The following is a 21,350-nucleotide window of genomic DNA, read 5'->3' on the forward strand; positions in this document are numbered from 1 at the left end:
GCTCACCAATGTAGCCCTCTTAATGTTGTTGTCTATGACACCTTGTGCTTCCCATACTGCTCTTACCATGAACCAGAATTGGTCCAGATCCTCATTCCCTACTCCTTTGAATACTGGTAGTTTGATCATGCTCGCCATACTGAACTGTGGAGGTGGTGGAGGTGGAGTGGGTGGAGATGGAGGTGAAGGAGGTGAAGTGGGTGGCGGTGTGGGTGGTAACTGCGGAATCCATTGCCTTATCAAACTGACCGCGCTTCTTGGAGAAACTTTTGCGAGCTCGTCCTCGCTCTCCCACGAGGGTGAAATTAAGGGATTGTTTTCTAATTCTTCACTACTTCCGCTTCTATAGATTCTTCCACTCCACGTAGTCCCAAACATTAATTTATTCGCATAACCCACTTTTCACATAACAACATCTTAATCTAGGTATTCAAAGATTTAATATACTTACCTCACGGTCCCTTGAGAAAATGTTGCTCTGCCTCGCTGTAACTGATGGTCATGTCCACCGCGAACTCAGTGATAAATCCTCCTATTATTCGGTCGAGCCAATGGTCCACAGCTCGTGCTATCTTATCTTTTGAAGCTTCCAGTCTGCGCACTAATTCCGGAGTCCACACTATCGGTTGGTCGAGCCTACACCTTCCCTGGCTGTCAGCTAACCTCACGATCCACTCATACAGTTCAGAAGGAAAGGATGCAAAGAAAATCTCATGGATTTCCGTATACATGTAGCGATCCAACCACTTTTTCTCAGATACTTGCAGAGTTCTGTTTTCCTGTGTCGCGAACTCGTGAATCTTCTTGTCCAACCACTCTTCAATTTCTTTATTTGTTTGGTTCCAGTGGCACGACATCAGACATCCCTTATGCAGATTCTGGTCCTGGCAATGGAACCATTTGTTGGCTTAGTAGGGCCTGACCCAGGTTCGTAAGTGATTTAGCCAAGAAAATCTTGGTACTACTAGCGCTTTCGGCAACAGTCCGTGGAGCGCAAACTGAGGTCTCACCCGAAGTAGTATGGGAGGGTGCTAGAACTTTTCCACACCTTCGCACTTACTACACTACGCGCACCTGCGGGCACCCCGCGCCCTGTGATACTATCTTTGCGCAGTTCTAGTCATAGTGCGACCTGTGTTATTTACCCAAGTCTTCGTTAATTAGTCTCCGTTAGCTAATTACTTAGATTAAATTTACATACAAGCATTCATACGAGTATTCATCCAATGCGCGCAGTAAATAAATAGAGTAATAGAAATGTATAACATCAAAATAAGGATTCAAGAACAGATGCAAAGAATAGTATTCTTTATTAACTTTCAGTTCCAAATACAGACCCGACTTCGCCTTGCACACTCAGCTGCGGACTCTATTAGGCCTTTGTGCACGTAGCTGCAGAGCCTCTTCCTACTACTATGACCCAATACACTTCAACTTTCCCCCTATGCTCTAACCATGCCTTCGCATCTATCTATTACTTTCTTGCCCAAGAAACTATCTTTACACTTAGAGCCTCGCTCTATTTATACAATCCCATGGTCTGCGGACCATGGGTAGGTTGACACAACTTTACATTATTTTACAATTCTTAGGGTGGACAACCCTATCACTCATCCTATACTTTTGCACACCACACCCGCACATCGCGGAGTCTTACAATACAATTGACCAAAACTCGGGCTTTAAGCCCCAAAACCTGCTACGGGGGATCCCATGCCCAACAACCTTGAATGCTAAAAATGACTATTATCCTACCTGTCTAATTTGCAGCTTCCCAACTAGACTCGCTCTGTGACTAGATCGCTCTCTTTCACCTACTTTGATATTGCTCATTAACATATGTCGTCATGTTGAAACATGATCTGAACTAGATACTCGCAACATGCATGAATCTGAGGAGAAAAAATGTTGGCACCATCATCATCATTTTTATATGAATACGCTAAAAGATTCGTAGAGCCAAAATGAACATAGGCATTAAAGGATTCGTAGAGCCAAAATGAACATAGGCACTAAAGGATTCGTAGAGCCAAAATGAACAGAACATTGCTCTGACTTGATTCACATCTTGCTCTATTTAGATCAATCTATAGATAGAGAGCCTTATGATGGAAAACTATCATGTTAGGTTTGGAGAGAGAAAGATGGTCGGGGGAGCAGGGGCAAGCTTATCCAAGTGTTTTCCTTCATGTTGATCAAATTGTTTGAATTTGGGCTATTGGTTAAGGACTGACTTAGAGAGATATTATACATGTGGCCATAAAACTTCCTTTCAGGTTCAAAGCAAAGGTTGTCCAGTTAACCGACTAAGATACGATTTGGTCTACATCCCAGACAATGCCTTCTTTCTATGACCAACACAATCCGAGCACAACTATGAACTGGTAGGGCAGGAATGCTTCACTATTCAATTTTGAAACTATGAATAACTGGTAGGGTAGGCACGCTCACGCTGGAACAAATAACTAGCAGAGCAGGGGGATTTTCTTGCTGAGATTAATGGCTTGCATCATCTACAACTAGTTTTGCTTCCTTCTTGTGTCAATAGTACATCTAAGCACAAACTGGTATCCGAACTACCGCTTCTACGACTGGGTCTTAATCTCAATCACCAGAATAAATGCCTAGATCAACAGAATAGACATAAGAGAAGCCTATGGGTGAGCAACACTAGACAAAAGAGAATCTTCTGGGTGACCAACAACCCTGGCCTGCCCATCAAAACCCTTCAATAATGGAAACCCCTTGAGACAAGAGAAACTTGTGGTCCATGCGCAAGTGTTTTGCTATGTCGTGTTGCAGTCTTGTTGTGTCATGTTGCATTCCTAGTTGAAGTTAAAAATTAATTAGATACTTTTGAACAACTGTTATTCCACTAACACCATTAAACTAATTTTCCTTGACACCTTTAAACAATTTTCCTACCCCATGTCTAATAAATAATTAGCTTTTATATTATTTATAATGTTTAGCAGGAGTTTGTGCCACCAATCCACTAACCTATGATAATTATAATGTTACTAGTTTGAACCAACTACTAACTCTTGGTGAACACATGAACAAATGTTACATGCTCAGTTTTGTGGTGAAGTGGAGCTAATTTCCAATTTTATGGAGTTGTAGAGTGGTGCTGACATGGTTAAGTAGTTTATTTCAAATCTGGCTGAGATCAACTAGGGTTGTTTAAATTTATGGATATCGTTTTAAAAATTGGATGAGATAGTAGAGTAGACACTTCTTTATGCGGGTTGGGGGTAGTGAGCAGTGTACTATTGTTTTATTTTATTTTATTTTTTTATTTTTATTTTTTTTAACCATTTTTAAACTCTTTAAATAGTTATTCATGTGTTTTATTCCTTATTTATATTTACTATGTATTTATTAATGTAATTGACTCTATTTATAGTTAATTACACATTCTATTCTAATAGTTATATTTTCTATGTATTTATTTAATTGTTAATCCCTTTAACAACCAATTAAATTAAATTATTTATATATTTATTTTCGAGGTTAGGACCCTAGTCCATTTTAGCTGTTGGCCTAGCTAGCCGTTGGAGGCTCTGCTCAAGCTATTTAACATGCAAAGCTGGATCTGGTTCTTCAACTTGTCCTGATGATGAACCACACTGGCTAGTTCGAAACGTGTCGACAAATGATAGATCTTGTGATTTACGCCGAAAAATCTCTCATAAACCAGTCTACTATTCTTTAATGGTATATATTTAATGATATAGATGGGGTCCAGTGCAGTCTATGAAGCTCTTCGTTCAGGAGATCTCATATGAGTAGGGAAGCTTGCTTGAATCGTTAAGCACCTCAGTGATAGTGGTGGAGGCAACTGGCTTTCTTAGTGGATTCCCTCACCTCTTGCTTTGGCCAGGAATGAAATTTTTGCTAGGCACTCTTGCTTTCGCACCTCTCTACCTTGATTTATAATTGATTACTAACTGCTCCGCACCTGTACTTATGTTCGGACTTACACTGACAACTGCCTAGCATGGCATCTTAACAACCCTTTCACTTGACTGACTCTACTTGCTAGACTTAGAACATTCATGGGCTTGCTTATAATCTTTAAGAAACTTTGCTATTTACTTGTGAAGCCGGAAGAATTACTGAAGTGGCATAGGAGAACCACCAGTCCTGCTTGGGATTGTGCGTAGAAACAACCAGCCTTGATCGATGCCCGACTTATTATATCTTACACACTTGGGTTGGGTCAGCAGAACATCAAATTGTTATTTCATTTATGAAGAAGCCTATTTTCCTTTACTTACGAGCATGCCTTCCACCCGTTCAATTCAATGCCTTCTAATATTTACGTGCGTGCTTGGGGTCAACGAGCATATTACCTTAGCCTATGGGATTACCTTTATTTGTGAAAGCAAACAATTCATTATGAATGAAGACAGACCACATTGCTAGTAGATTCTTTCTTGAATCTTCAAACTGAATCCACTCTCAATGATGTTGCTTCACAGTCATTAAGCTTCACACAATAAAATCATCTATGTATTACTACTGTATCACATAGTTTGTAAGATGAGCACATAGTTACAATATTACTAGTATTAAAGAGTTACTAAGCATTATCATCTCTATATAGGTAGTAGTTCACTTTTATATCCTAGATGGGGAACTAGCAGTATCCCTCTATACTCATGCCATGATGCCTAAAAAGCCAGGATTTCTTGTGGCCCATATATGCCAAAGACATTTGGAAACAATAGGCGGTTGAACGCGGTTAGAAAAACACTTTCACTTATGTAATGCTAATACTCAGTTATGTAATGCTAATAACTAACTCTCGAGAATTGTCCACTCTAAGGCAGGGACTTGCTGCTCGCAGCCATCCTTGTTTTTCTATAAGACATAAGATTTAACAACTTGAGGGGAAATATACCTGAGGTTAGATTCAAAGTCAAATAGAATTGAAATAATGTAGTTGTAAATCATACCTTCCATTTCCACCACTGAGGTTGGGTGGTCTACTTATAAATTTTCTACTATTTCATAAATTTTAGCTATGATTTTGGATACACCATCAATATTCCACTATTGCATAAATTTTAGCTATGATTTTGGATACACCATCAATATTAGGATTCTCTTGGACATTGAAAATCCTCCTTTTATTATATTGCTTGTAGGTAAAATCTTGTATTAGGTGCTCCTCCCTGGACTCCCAACACTTTATTATCTCCTTCTTTGGATCTTCTACTTTTTCTTTTGATATCCTAATTGGATTATCTCCATTTTGAGTGGGATAATTTAGCTAGTACTCACTCCTTACTCAGACATTGATTTAACATCTTTCCTAGACTTCCCTAGTGGGATGAGTTGGATCGTCTTTTATTGAATCTACCTTTATCTTTCTTCTTCTAGACTTTTTAGGATCCTAACTTGTGTTTTGATTGATGATTAAGGAAGACATTGCTGACATCAAGCATGGGAGGATTTGCTATTCAGCTTTGGCTGAACATGCTGTGATGACAAAGCATCATATATGCATTGAGGAGGCTAAGGTTATTGCAAAGATTTCTCATTTTCATCAACGTAAGTTTATGGAAGCCATCGAAATTTAAAGGAGATTGAGTAATCTAAACAGGGATGATGGATGGAAAATCAACAACTATTGGATCATGCCCTTTCCTCTTATCTTTTTTCTTCTTCATCTAGTGGTTGGGTCGTTTTCCTTAATTCTCCTATTTTTTAATCCTTGATTTTTTTATATTATGAATTCTCTCCCTTGGGTTGATTGGTTCCTCTTTATTTCCTTTTATCAGTTTATTTTATCTCTTTAATTGGCTTTCCCGTCTTTATTATATATATAATATTTTTTTTATTTACCCTTTGACTTTGGTATTTTATTATTTATTTTAAAAAAAATAATATTTGCCACCATTTTATTAATACTTCCTTGACCTCTTTTCTTTTTATGGAATCGGTATATATATATATATATATATATATATAGATAGATATGAAAATTAAAAAATAAAAATAAAAATTCTTAGTCAAGTCAAGAGTATTTATGATTTTATGGAAAATATATATATATTTAGATATATATTTATTTACTTAAATTATAAAAGAAATTTATTTTTATTTGGCAATTTCATATTTATGAGAAGAATAATATTAATATTTATTTACATATGTTTGACTTAATTATTTAAATTAATCTTTTCCCTATTTTTTGGCCCAAGTAGTCGTTTTTTATCACCATTATAATGATTTCTCTTTCTATTTAATATTTATTTACATATATTTGACTTAATTATTTAAATTAATCTTTTCCCTATTTTTTGGCCAGTCAAAAGTAGCCCTTTTTTATGGCCATTATAATGATTTGTCTTTCTTTTTAATGTGTTGCCATGATTCATCTTGTCGTGACGATGAACTACACTTGTTGATTCTAACAAATATTTCTTGATGTCATTATTGTTTTTTAGAAATTACTTTATTATTGTGAACTACTCCATCCCTTAAAAAAGAAAAGTACATAGGAAAAGTACATGGTTCATCTCCATTCGACTAGGTCATAATTCTCTTTAATTTGTGGTTAACTTGATTAGTCATGATTTAGTTTTTAAGAACTAGTAATTAGTGTTCAAATTTGAACACGTCACAACCCTTCCGAAGCCCTCTAGCACGTCACAGAAGTGCTCAGCGAAATCTACCAGTCAAAAGAAATTTAAATTTTGTTTTTTGCAATTTTTTTTTTAATTTAAATAATATTATAAAATTCCCTATGAAAGGCTATCTGTTCGTAGGACATTTAAAAAAATTCTAGTTCTCTGACTCATGTAACACTCTAAAGTCCACAGAAGGTTCTAACAACACTCAAGAAAGTGCAATGGGACGTAATGGAGGTTGTTCATCCATTCCCAAGCCATCAGTCATAATGGCAACACTGATAGAGTTAGCAGTCATGATATGAGGTTTATGTTCGCATTCGTTGATAATAGAGGTTTCTTTTCGTATTCATTGATAACAGAGGAGAAGTAGCTATGTATTGGTATCCATGAACAAGGCATATTTTGAAAGTATCGAAGATTTATAAGAAACAAATGACAAAAGGCAGAATTAATGATGACTGAGGTAGATTATTCTGAACTTGTGAATTTTGCCTGCATTGATTTTTCCAATCCCAAACTTACAGCGAGTGTAGCACAAGTTCACAAGGTATTTTTAACTCTCAGTTTTAATTTTCAACTTTCATTTCCCTGGCCTTTCATTTAGTTCATTGATTTAGGCAGAACTGATTAAAATTATTATGTATGGAATGGTTGATTGATCTTTATATAGTCATGTGTAGACTGTGGATTTTTTTTATATCGTCCATCATGTCATCAATGAATATTTTTTGGACTAAGTCTTTGAGCAAAGTCGACGACTTTTTTCCCTTCCTAAAGAGGAAACGATAAAATTGTTGCAGAATGAGAACCATCAAGGTTACACTCCATATCAAGTAGAATATATTTGCATTCAACCCGAAGGTTTGATGTGGATTCGTGTCTCCTTATATTTACTTATGCTTGTAATTACATCTTGCTCTGCTCAACTCTGAAAAATCAATCCATTGAAGTATTTCACTTTATATTTTTTCATATATTCGTTTTTCGAGGGGAGTTATGAAGCTTCTAAAGTGTCAATAAAGGAAAGTGATTTCACTCTCGCAATCAATGGTCTTCAACATGTGAAATTATGCTTTTCATACTTGTCCAACACTTAAAAATAGATTAAGTGACAATATTGACATTTTTACATCATAACCACATACTACATTAACATTTTTATATTACATTTTTTGTGGTATCTCCATTTTCTTTCTTGAATTTGTAAAATTTTATTTTTTCTTGTCAACCCACCATTAACACAAGATTGTTCAATTGTGAGATTACCCCATTAGATGGTTATAACTACGCTTACTTATTCACAAACCATTTTTTTTCATCTTGTAAATAACTACTACCATCTACTACATCTTCGATGATGCTGAATATATTCGAGTATGGATCATGCCGAATATATTTGAGTACTAACCATCCTATCGCTATGAAATCATCTTCCATCCTACCTTTATGAGGACATATTCATGACATTACTTTGATGTTCCACATAGATATTTTGAGATAGTATAATAAGGCTGATAGGTTTCCTTACATTTTCCATGAAGACATCATTACTTTGAAATTTTGATGTTCGACGTGGAAATCTTGAGATAGCATGCAAAGATCGATAAGGTCTTTCTTTAGGGTTTTTTAAGCGAACATCCATATATAGACAGAGTAATATTTCTATTAATTTAAATTCTTATTTTATAGTAATAAATGAATACACTGTCATTTTATAGTAATAAATGAATAATTTTTCATCTTATAGTAATATATGAAATAAATTAGCTGAAGATGTAATTTTATCGTGTTTAAAAATAGATTAAAGTGATAATATTGACATTTTCCACATTTTGTGTTGTATCTTCATTTTCATTTTCTTTCTTAATTTGCAAAATTTTCTTCCTTTCTTTTCAACCAACCATTCAAACAAGATTGTTCAATTTTGATAACCATTCAGACAAGATTGTTTAATTATGAGATTACCCCATTATATGGTGGTAACTATGCTTAGTGATTCAAATGCTTTTTATATTCTTATAAATAAATCTAACATCTCTTTTCTATTTTTAGATGATTCTGTGACTGACAACCATAATGCTTACAAAAACCTAGCATTGCTGCCATTTGAACTTACTGTAATCAAACTTACTATTAAGCCTAGCATTTGTAAAATCAAACTTTATTTAAAAGCCCGTATTTCTTCTCTTATCTTAAAAAGTCTTTTTCTTTATTAACTCTCTAGTTTTTGAAAACATACAAATTAATGCTATAAAAAAATTTGAGAAATAATAAGTGTGCTTTCCATAAAATTATGTAGAGTTTTGAGCCGGGGAGAATTGTTAAAATGAAACTCCAGGGCTCTATCAATAACCACACAACCGAAGACTGGTCTACCTACAGGGCTACAACATAATTTTCTTTTTCCAGTTGGTCTTCCCAAAAGATATATAATGCCAATAGTTATCCATACAACTACTATTGCATCTCCAGCTTCATTCTCTCCATTCAGCATCTAGGAAATAAGTTGTGGGTGTGGGTGTCCATGTAGCTGCTCCTATGAAGGGTTTTTAAGGAGATGCTGAAATCATAGAAAAATTAAATGACATTGTTAATGAAAATAAACCATATTATTAGAAAAAGACATTAATGAAAAGAAACTGCATTATTAGAAAAAGACATCAACCAAAAGTTGCTCCTGTGAAGGGTTTTTAAGGAGATGTTGAAATCATAGAAAAATTAAATGACACTGTTAATGAAAATAAACCATATTATTAGAAAAAGACATTAATGAAAAGCAACCGCATTATTAGAAAAAGACATCAACCAACTTGAATTCATTGTAGGGACCAAATTTGAAAATCATTATTAAACAAAAAAAAAGGCCCAACCAAGCCATACAACAACAACACTGCAGATGTGTATTACATATTACAATATTTCCCTATTAGATATAGAAAACTTTCTTTTTAATTACATAAATTTTTGAATCCATAGAGCTTGAAGTTTTTAATGGAGATGAAAGTCTATTGATAGTGTTCTTTGATTGAGCAATGTTAAAAGAAAAGTTCAATTCCCTTGGTTGTGGAAGGTATATATTTGTTTTTTTGGTTTACTTTAGATTGTTTCAAGCTGAACAAAAACAAAACAGATAGTATAAATTAGAAACAAATGAAAACTAAAAATCTTTTTCCATTGTGCAAATAGATTTATATTTTTAGTGATGTTCAAATACTTTTGAATATTATCTAATGAATAGAAGAAACATGTGTTTACGTTTTTTTAATAGAATTTGAAAAAAATGTTTGCCTATTTACTAAATTCTATTGAGATTTTATAGTGTTTTAATGTAACCAATTTAAAATTTAAAGATTTAGAAGGACACCATTTCATTTTGGCATCTTTTTTTATGAAAAGTTTATTTAATATACACTTGTTAATAGAAGTACAATTTTTTTATAACTTTTCATCTTTGAAGAGTTAGATAAATATATGCCCTTCTAAATAAAATTAAGACCAGCTCTTCAAATTTGATCACTGCTCATAATCACCCTGCACCAAACTGATTAGATCCAGATTTTTTTGGAATCTCTCACTAAACTGATTAGACCTGGATTTTTTGGCATCCCCTAAAAACATATCAAATATAATCAAATTGGAAAAAAAAAAAAAACACTTGTTCAATTCTGTTCTGCTGGCTATGTGGCAACATATGAATTATAACTTTTATAACCATGGATTCAATTGAACAACTTTCAGATTGACCAATCTGTAAGAAATACATATATTTTCTAAATTTATAGATATATTCAAACTAGTTTGTACCTTTTGGACTTTACCTAAAACATCAGTACAACACAGATCCCTGTGTATAACTCAGATTTAGCCTAACAGGGGCCGGCCTATGATAAAAAACTCTTCCCATGCCCCTGGACATCTTCTTCCATTTTCCCGCTTTGCCTTTCATTCCATTTCCAGTTTTACACAACTTCCTGTTATTGTTGTTGATGATGGCCACCCCTTCTTCTATGTTGAACTTCCACTCGCTCTCCCACCGGGGTTGCGCGCATTCAGAAAATAAGACGCTAGCACTGCAATAATACAAAACCAGTCAATTTCATAACATGAGTAACCCTATAAATCAAACATACACGCTGTTAGCTATTTTTATGAGAAAAATATATTGATGTTGTGGCAGATCAAGACCTTGGGGGCATTACTGGCTGCGTCAGAGCAGTATCAGATTTTTTAGGGGTTTGACCATCGTCCGAATTCTCCTCCCTGTCACACGCCAAGTCTTCTGCAGTAACGTGGGAATCCATATTATCTATTTGCAGTGAAAGAGATCAAACGTAAACACTATGTCTGTTCCTAAAAATAAATAAACGACTGCTTGAACATACAGAGTTACAGGCATTTATCTTATTCGTGTCCTGCTATACATGTAAAACGAGGAGCTGGAAACGAGGAGCTGGAAGGGAGAATCCACCCCACCCTCTGTTTTGGGGTTTCAAATACAGCGGCCGAGATTACGGCATGAAAGCAAAAAACAATGGTGAAGTCTGGAGGAAGATCCGCTCTCGAAAAACCGCAAGTACAATACCGTTGGCGGCTTCTTGTTTTGATATCGTGAGGCAGAAAGCTGAGGCAGCACAAACCACCAAGACGAAGTATTCAACGTGTCATCAGCCACAATAACTGTAAATTGTAGGAAAAGCAAGTTATTGAAAATGAAAAAGGGGTCGATTTGCAGATGATGATGATGACAGGTTGGTTATATAGGGAAAATGGGCTAAAGGTTTTTCACTTTAGCATGAGTGGTTTTGTTTGGTGTGATAACTAAGGATGTAATTTTGTTTTTATATAGATATTTGTTTAAAGTGTTTTATTTCAACTTAATTTTAATGAAGATGATTTGTTTTTTTAATTGACTGTCTAGATTGATTCTCAAGGGAATATGTTCAGTATATGTTTAGTCTTATTAAAAGTTGTAGTGTATTAAAGAGTTTATTAGATTATATTGACTTTCACCCACCATATTCCAATGTGGTTCTCACCCACCATATTCTTTTTTTTAAAGTTAAAATTGACCTATAACCTTTTTATACATGATTAAGCGACATTACAACAAAGAACAAGACAGAAAAACAACGAAAAAGACAATGGTGAACCATAAAGGAAGATCGGCTATAAAAAACCGGAAATACCGTTGGCGGCTTCTTGTTTTGACATCGTGAGGCAGGAAGCCGAGCCAGAACCGCCGCAACGAAAAAGTATTCAACGTCATCAGCCACGCTCATCTTCCTTCTGTGTGTTCTTTGAGCTGCAGATTTCACAGGACTGGCCGTAATAGTAAATTGTAAGAAAAACAATTATTGAAAATAAAAAGAGATGATGAATAAGTTTAAGGAGCTGGTACAAAAATATTTTTATTATTTAAGGTTATAAATATATATATTATATTTTTTAATTTGATTTTTTTTAATTGTCGGTAGATTGGTGTCACATAAATTGAAGTTAGTTTTGAACGATATACAAATAAAATGAAAATTTTTATTATTAATATTTTTTTTCTTTTTACATATAATTTATGAATATATCTATCGACAGTTATTTCACGTTATTATTAATGTTTTTTTCAACACTTAAATAGGAGTAAAACTATAAATGTGTAATTTTATTAGTGGTTACTACCCACCAAAATTTATAAAAGTCTTTTATTATTTTTAAATGTAATGTTCCACAGAGGCACACACACAATTTATGAATATACCTACCAAGAGTTATCTCCACCATTATTAATGTTTTCCTCAATACTTATGCAACTGTAAATGTGTAGTTTTACTGGTGGTTACTACCCACCAAAATTTATAAAAGTCCTCTATTAATTTTAAATGTAATGTTACACAAAGCACACACACAATTTATGAATATACCTACCAGGAGTTACCTCCCACCATTATTAATGTTTTTCTCAATACTTATGTAGGAGTAAAAGTGTAAAAGTGTAGTTTTACTAGTGGTTAGTACCCACCAAAATTTATAAAAGTCCTTTATTATTTTTAAATTTAATGTTACACACACACAATTTATGAATATACCTATTAAGAGTTGTCTCCCACCATTATTAATGTTTTTCTCAACACTTATGTAGAAGTAAAATTGTAAATGTGTAGTTACTACTAGTTATTACCCACCAAAATTTATACAAGTCCTTTATTGTTTTTAAATGTAATGTTATGTGACAAAATCTATTATATTTAAGGTTATAAATAAATATGTGATAGGAAAGTGGTTATAGAATTATTAAGTTTAAGATATTTTATGGATTTATTATTTGAATTTGGAAATTAGTTATAGGATGGTTTTTTATTAATGTTAAATAGATAGAAGTGACATGTAATTCATTTGGTGTGCGTTTATTTTGAGATCTAGCCTTTTGTAAGTAGTTAAGAAAAGTAGAATATTTCTCATTGAAAGAGGGTTAGGCATTTTTAATCTTGATAAACCACATAAGTGTTTAGAGAGATTCAAGTGAATTTTGAAAAGAGAAAGAGTTGTCATTTAAACTCATAAGCAAAGAGAACAACATAATAGGAAGAACATTTGAATGCAAAATAGTCTTCAATGTTGTAACAACCTTTTTTTCTACACCCCATAATTGTAAATATCCATGTGTTAATTTTTCGGACATATGTAAATTTAAGTGAAAACAAGTTGATTGGCTAGCTAAAGGGAGGGATAGAATCTAGTACTATGAGGGGGTTGCATGGATCATTTGGATTATCTGTGGTGTGTTGTGATCAAGTCATACCCACCTCATTTATTTCCATTAACTATCACCTTAACTATGACGCTGCTTGAGCTCACATGTATTAAAGTTTTGGAGTGGGAAACTAGGGTGCATGACAAAACACATCCATGTTCCCTCCTTATGGATTGATAAAGGGGGGACTATCTCAAGAGGAAAAGGGGAGGGGTCAATAGTTGTTGGAGGAAATGATAAAAAATATAGATGGTACATTAAAACAAAAGACAAGAAACAAGAGAAGAGAAGACACATTAGACAAAGAATGCGCAAACATGAACAAAAGTGGTAGACGAGAAAACACAACAACATCATATATTTAGAAAAACGTGCTCGAGGAAGGAAGTCTAAAAAATCTATGGAACTAGGAGTGTTTGGAAAAGAAGCAACATGGTAAAGTCTTTGCAAAGAGGGAGCTGTTGGAAAGCCAGTTGAAGGAATGAACTAGACTAGGTTGTCCTTGAGGTTGTGCCCAAAGTTTTGGGTGTCATCCCTTGCATTGTTGTGTAGAGGTTGTTGGATTGTGAGTCTAAGACTGAACAAACAACGAGAGGTTCAGTGGACGACATACTAATGTGTTTCTTGTTTTATAGCTAATAAACCACTTTGATAGGGAAATTTGAACCATTATAGTGCTTGTTGTATAGCTGCGAAACCACCTAGATAGTGGATCACAAACCCCTCTATTGCTTGTTATGAAAAGACATGTTAAACCACTAGAAAAGTGGATCAACTCTCCTGGAACTGAGCAATACCCCATGTGGGCCATCAGTGAAGCCTTGTGATTGAACTCAGAAAGTAAGTGGGTCATTGTGGTACTTGTTGTATAGTTGTTAAACCACTTGGATAAGGCAATATGAGTCACTATGTTTCTTGTTAAAGAGTTGTTAAACCACCTAGATAGTGGATCATAAACCCTTGTAGTGCTTGCTATGAAAAGGAAATTGTTAAATCACTTGGACAATGGACTCCATCTCCTAAGTGTTTGACCAAGCCTTGGTGTGAAATTCCCCTATGCAAGAATGCACTTAGACTTTAGATCTAGCTCAGGGGTGGTCAGCTGCAAGAGAGATTGCAATGTAGTTAGCGTATGGTTGGGTGGAGAGTTGAAGTCCCTCCTTCAGTTGTTAACCATTTCAACTTATTCAAATAAGTATAATGTTTTGTGCATATTTGGATTATGAATTAGATAGTATTTGACATGTTTATGACCAATGTGTGGTTCTGCATTAGTCATGAAAAAATTCCTAAAATCATTGTCATATTCATAGTTGACAAGCTACCTTATGAATATATGGTGATAAACAATGCTTAAACTGTCTAGTCATCAACATATTCATGAATTACACGATATCTTATATGTTTATGACTGACTGCCTGAAGTTACTCAAGAATACCTAGCTATATTATAATTTTTTAGTTATATTAAATGTTGGGATTTGGTATATAATTTCGCTTTTTGATCAAATCCTTCATTTGGCCCAACGCCCCTTTGGTGTGGTCATTGTAAGTGTCTTGCTCTTGAGTATGAGAAAGCTGCAGCTAGTCTTAATACCACATGCACTTCAATACCACATGCACTTCAAGGTAACATATTTCTCTTTACCAAATGGCACCCATTTTAGAGACATGACTGCAGGTTGTAATCCTTTTTTCCTGTCAAATAGCTCTTCAGATGAATTTTTTTCATGTATGATTTCCATTCAATACTAGTAAGGGACCAGGGTAGGCATCGCTTTGTAATCCAAATCATACGACTTTTGGAGTACATGATCTGATAAACAAGTCAAGTTGCATAAAATCAGCCAAGATTGTCGTGTTTGCTATGAGCCTTCAAGAGGTACAGTCTGTGGAGGCTTCTTTACAAAACTGAGTCTCATTTGTTTTCCTTTCTTTTCAAGTCCTGTGGCTTTAAATGTTTCATTTGATGCAAGGACTGAAGATTTCCATTCCTCGTAAGCATGTTTTTGCATTTTCTTGGGTCTCTTCAAACCAGGCACCTCTAGTCCATCTTTTCTTTGGAAATTCCAACAATATCAAAGCAAAGGTCATTCATGGATGCTGCAACACTTGAGAATTCTGAATCGGATGTACCACAAATCTCAATCAATCTTGTCCTGTCCACTTTTAGCTTGTTCCTTCTTGCACACAAGTAAAATGCCACTGCAGTAAATACAGGACGACTAAAATCAGCACTTGAACGCCGAGACTCAGGCAATGCAGCTACAAATCTATCCTTGTATAAAGATAATGCTCTTTGGGCAGACCCAATTAATCTAAGACACCCAAATTGGATTGCCAGTTCTCTTATGTCTAGCTTTGGCCTGACACCGAGAGCATTCTGCATCGCATTCAAGGATCTTGTGTAGGCCTTCTCTGACATGCCACTGAGCTTAATGGCCTTCTGTCTATCAAAAGGAACCTGCCGTTTGGCAGTGGCTAACTCAACGCAGAGCACAGATTTGCAGACCTCGCCCACACCAAATGTTGATGAATCACAATGAACATTTCTAAGGCGCCTCAGCTCCTCGACTTTTCTAATAGATGTCTTGTCCTCTGCAAGACCCAACTTCCTTCCCAAAGCTTCCATATCCATCCTTGATCCTTCCTTCCTACCTGCAATGTATTATTAAGCGACTTTGTTCTGACGAGTAATACCACTCCTCTTCGCGAGTTCATTGTCTTGGCTAAAGTTGATACTAATGAAGAAACGAATAAAGCTTTGGCTAGTGAATATGATGTAAAGGGATTTCCAACTCTGAAGATCATTAGGAAGGGAGGGTCAAGTGTTCAGGAGTATAAAAGTCCTCGTGTCCCGCATCTGTGGAAATCAAATCTTCCGACGAGGCCACTAGCCTTATTGGTGACAAGAAAGTATTCATAGTTGGAGTGTTCTCAAACTTTGAGGGTGAGGAATATACCAATTTCACTACTGTCACTGAGACAATGCGTTCCGAATATGATTTTGGTCATACATCCGATCCTACATTCCTTCCTTTGAAGGATTCTCCAATAAACCCACCATTCGTTCGGCTGTTTCAGCCTTTTGATGAGCGATATTCTGACTCTCAGGATTTCAATGTTGATTCATTCGAGAAGTTTGTTGAAGAAGCCAATATTCCCCTTGTAGCAGTTCTGACTAAGGACCCTGAAAGTCATTCTCATGTTATCAAATTCTTCAACAGCCCAGATGCCAAGGCCTTGTTTTTTTTAATTTTAATGCAGACAATGCAGAGGAATTCAAAGTTACATATCAAGAGTTAGCAAAATCTAAAAGAATGATGATCCTGTAAAAGTTGTTGTGGCAGATACTCTGCAAGAAATGGTCATCGATTCTGACAAAAATGTACTTGTGGAGTTCTATGCACCTTGGTTTGGACATTGCAAGAAACTGGCAAGGTCGGAAACTACGAGGGAGATAGATCAAAGGAGGACATCATCGATTTCATTAATCAAAACAGAGATTCTGTAAGCCAAAATGATATCAGAAAGGACAAATTGTGAAGTGAAAACATGAAGTTCGTAACTGAGATGTGGCAGTATCCTGGGCCTAAGGAAACCGAGTTTTTTTTTTACCTTTTTTTAAGTGACCCATTATTGGGGTCTTCGAAACTTTTTAAAATTCAAGCGGAAATCATGTCTTGGTCTCTTGATCCCAGAGGACAACGCTTTTTCCATTAGCAGGAAAAGGATTAGCCCAATCTAAAGTAGGCTCTGCAATCCTTGGTGCCTTTAATGAATTTAGTATGGTATTTGTCTTTATAATGGTTAGATGAGAAGACATAAGCGTTCCCTTTGTTCGTGGATGGAATTACTCATATTTTTGTTTTGCCTAGTTAAATTTCACATGGATTTTCTATAATCTATTGAACATCACATGACAAAAAAAAAAATTAAAACAAAAAATAAAAAAATAAAAAAATAATAATAATAGTAATAAAAAATAAAAAAATGCCCTCATTCATTTACATCAAACTTCATAACACCAACTACTTCCCGAAAAAGATACAAAATCCTTATCAAATGTTTTAAATCAATTTTCCTACAAACCAATAAAAACATTTTGAAAAAGTATTGCACAATCAATGAATACATTGCATGGGGACATGCAATATTTCTAGTTGGGGGGGGAATCAAAGTATGTTGGTTTTTTTGTGAATTTATGGGCAAAAGTTAGGATGCATATACTAACAAGATAAATGAGATTGGTGTTGTGTAGGTCAATGAGAAGCTTATGCAGAAAGCTCAACATTACGATACGACACCCTTTTCATCCACAATTAGTGTAACTTCGAAAAATAATTTACAAATGGACATTTCATAAATTCTTGAAAATGCGCTAATTTGTTTTTGAGTCACTTCATACAGGGATGATCGATGGAGATGGCACACAAAGGTGACAATTTTTATGCAGGAATGGTGCTCAGAGTTGAAGACAATCTCATGCAAAAGTGATTTTTCGAAATCACAATGAAACATGCATCATTGGACGCTTGAAGGAACTAATTCTTCACTGCACATATCATGACATTTTCCACTACACAAAAATCCTTTTGCGTCATGATTACTCCCCTTTTTCCTTCCAATCGCCTAGACCATCCTTGTGTTGTAGCCCATCTTCCATTTCCTTATCTTTCATGACTTCATGCCCGCCTATTTTTCTGAATCGCATACATCCCTTTATCCTTTCCAGTTTATTTTTGCCTTCTAGTTTGCCTTCTAAATAAAACACATTCCTTTTCCATGATTACATTGCCTTGATTTCCTAGCCATGCTGATCCACACTGCTTGTCCGTGGGTTCTTTCCATTTATAGTCCTACCAAATCTTTTTGTACAAACTCGCGTTGACTGATGTGGGATTCCTTAAGGCCCACCTTTCAACAACTCTTGCCCCATCGACATCAACAACTTATCTCGGAAATAGACTAGAGTTCCTTTTGAGTACCTAGAGGCTTGCATGCCTTAATGGAAAGTTCTCTCGCTAGCGCTCATGGGAATACATCAATGTCCCTTGATCTTCAGATCTTGCAAGTGGCTCGACCTCGACACATCCATTCGCACTTTGCAAGATGTACTCCGGTACCTTGGCACTCATTGACATCAATGATGAGTTGCCTCGCATTGGTTAATGGCATACATCAATGGTCGGTAATCCAATGATTTCTATTCATGCTCGACATCGACACATTCATTCGCATGTTTAGAATTGTACCATCGGGTTTGTAGCGGGTGAAGACTATACACTTTTTCACGACTCCCTCAGTAGTTACAACAGTATGCATTCTGATCTATGAGAGTACCACAGTTCCACTTTCAGCATTTATCTTTTCCATGATTCAGCATCAGCAGTTCATATTCCTTCATTTCCCAGGATCCAGTTACAACAACATCAGTCACATTTTCCTGATCCAGCAGTAGCAGCAGCTACATTCCTATTGCATAGTTCATCATTCTTGGGTAAGTAGAGGTATGTTGTTTTCTAATCTTTAATCATGCAATTCCTTATATGCTAAATTGAATATTGTGGAAAATTCCCTCACCATGCTACATTTCCTTTCATGAGCCATGTCAGGTTGCATGAGGACATGCAACCCATTCAGTTGAGGGGGGGAGAACTATATTCACTACATATTCGCTTCCATGATTCCATTTCTTCACCACTATCACTCCATTTTTCTCATTTACCATTCACCAACATTTATTTTCCAATGATACTTTGTTGCACTTTGCTTCATACGCAATATTGGCATGCTTCATTAATATTACAAAAGGGATTTCTTATGCACATTATGATTTCCAGTGAGTGTTTACATTATTATTGAAGAAAAGAGAACAGAAAATGAAATGAATGTTGTTAACACAAGAACCAACATTCTTTGTATTCATGGTTGTCACACAAGAACCAACCATAAGAAAATGTAAATTGTTATTCATGTCTCTCACATATCTTGGAAACGTTCATTATTAAAGACATCATCATCTAAAGCCAAAGTTCAATATGCCAAATGTTCTTAAAAGATACCCATGCATGGTTGCATGAGGACATGCAACAAGTTCAGTTGGGGAGGATGTTGGGACTCAAAAATGTCATATTTTCATCCACCTTTTTCTTCACTATTCCTTACATTTCGTCATCCCATTAACCTTTTATCATATCATTTTCATACATACAATTGGGTTTCACCTTCTTATTTTCCATTTTATTCATTTTTGTATTATAAGTGAATTTATGACTAAATATTAGAAAATGTACATATTTTTATATATATCTCAAGAATATGTGAGTTTTGTGATGTGTAGGAAATATGTGAAAGAGACTTATCCATATCTCCTCCACCATATTAAGGAGATAATTATGCAAGCCAATTCCTAAGGAGAAAATCATGGAGGATTTGGTTGGCATATCTCATCCAGTTCCTAAGGAGAAAAACATGGAGGATTTGGTTGGCACATCTCATCCAATTCCTAAGGAGAAAAGCATGGAGGATTTGGTTGGCATATCTTTTCCAAGATATGTGAGAGATTTGTGGGGGATTCAAAGGGATCATATTTTGTAATAATGGGAAAGTAGTTAAAAATGCTTGAGAGATTTGTGGGATCATATCTTGTAATAATGGAAATTAGTTGAGAGTGCTTGAGAGAATATTGGATATGTAATTATGAGAAGGTTATCTTCCTCATGTATATAAGAGAGTGCTCTCTCTTCATTTTGATGGAGGAATAATGGAAAGGAATTCTTAATTTTTCATTTTTATTGTTATGCTTTCATGATTTGTAACTTGGTTCTTGTAATATAATTTGGCATAGTTTTATTGTTGTGAGCTCACATATGTTGTTTGTCATTCAATTCTTCACATGTTGTATTGATTTTCCTTTATGCAATTTCCTGCTTTCATAGTTAATGTTTCAATGCCTTCCTAGATTAATTTGATTTCAGTAATTTAGATTAGATTAGATTAGTTCCACTTCAGTCCTGCATATATAGTGCATGTGTCTCGTAAGTCTACGGACCTCGGATTGACAAATTAAATAGTTGGGCAAGTACTAAAACAGAATTAAATGGTAACAGTTTCACCCAACAGGGACAAGGAATAATTATTAAATAATGATTTAATAATAATTCCTAAGAAAATTAATTAATAATGATTTATGTAATTATTCTCATCGGGTTTTTTAATTAAATTGGAAAATAATTTAATAAAAGTGGTTTACTAAAGTATTTTCCATAGTGAAAGTGATTTAAAAATGGTAAAATTAAATCTACATTGTGTATTTTGATCCACCTAGTTAGAAATGTCTAGGTGATCACTTTTTGGTGATAATAGATTGCCCCCACAAATATGAGTGTTAGGAGAAAATTGTATGACCGAAATACATTGTAAATTACACTTCCGCGAGACACCAAAAGGGGAGAGAGAGAGAGAGAGAGAGATCTGAAGCAAGTCAAGAATGGAAAAATAATGGAGGAGGTGAGACCTACAATACTGATAGAAGTATCCTTTTACGTGGTAGTACATGATCTCAAATGAGGCGAGGAGGCATACTCATGCCCATCGAGATAACTGAGTACAAAGAATAATGGTGGCCCAATAGTGTGGGATTGAGCTATAAAGTACATGATACATGATACACTGGCATCAAATGGGCCATAAAATAATACAACAGATTCCATATACATAGTGCGCCTGGAAAAAACATAAGCCATGACTGAATACCACAATATCTGAGTACATGAGATACAATTACCCTCAAACTGACATGGGGAGGGGGGGATCACAACCAAGGAAGCCTTGCTGAACTAGAAAGGGCTATGAAAATTTAAATCGATCATATGGACGAGACATTCATGCTATAGGCGCTGCAAGTGATGGATACAAAACCCATCAAATCTATGGAACTGCATTGGAGGATGGATCAA

General features: G+C 35.2%; 1 protein-coding gene and 2 pseudogenes across 2 annotated transcripts; 1 reads left to right on the forward strand and 2 right to left on the reverse strand.

Moving 5' to 3' along the window:
* Positions 1–10,324: 10,324 nt before the first annotated feature.
* On the reverse strand, positions 10,325–11,170 carry LOC149255701 (uncharacterized). Of its 2 annotated transcripts, XR_016266406.1 has the most exons (3): positions 11,027–11,170; positions 10,830–10,923; positions 10,325–10,714 (listed from the first exon to the last, which is right to left on the reverse strand). XR_016266406.1 is itself a non-coding variant. In XM_089457284.1 (2 exons), the coding sequence occupies exons 1-2, from the start codon at positions 10,943–10,945 to the stop codon at positions 10,471–10,473; spliced, it is 360 nt and encodes a 119-aa protein (XP_089313410.1). In that variant the 5' UTR covers positions 10,946–11,020; the 3' UTR covers positions 10,325–10,470. The 2 variants fall into 2 exon arrangements, 1 of the variants encoding a protein (XP_089313410.1); XM_089457284.1 differs by lacking the exon at positions 11,027–11,170 and having other exon boundaries at positions 10,830–11,020.
* Positions 11,171–14,927: 3,757 nt separating this feature from the next.
* On the forward strand, positions 14,928–16,724 carry LOC149255702 (protein disulfide-isomerase pseudogene; annotated as a pseudogene).
* LOC149255703 (origin of replication complex subunit 6 pseudogene) lies at positions 15,255–16,039 on the reverse strand (annotated as a pseudogene).
* Positions 16,725–21,350: the final 4,626 nt, after the last annotated feature.

This window comes from Pinus tabuliformis, chromosome 7 (genome assembly GCF_031772625.1).
Source record: "Pinus tabuliformis cultivar Carrire ecotype Pingquan chromosome 7, CPIR1, whole genome shotgun sequence".
In the NCBI taxonomy this organism is placed as follows: Eukaryota; Viridiplantae; Streptophyta; class Pinopsida; order Pinales; family Pinaceae; genus Pinus; species Pinus tabuliformis.

Bases quoted from the DNA above. Each gene is read 5' to 3' on its own strand.
- LOC149255701 (XM_089457284.1), bottom strand. From the start codon at position 10,945: ATGGATTCCCACGTTACTGCAGAAGACTTGGCGTGTGACAGGGAGGAG. The intron at 10,715-10,829 runs GTCTTGATCTGC...GTATTATTGCAG, and splicing joins CAGCCAGTAATGCCCCCAAG to TGCTAGCGTCTTATTTTCTG.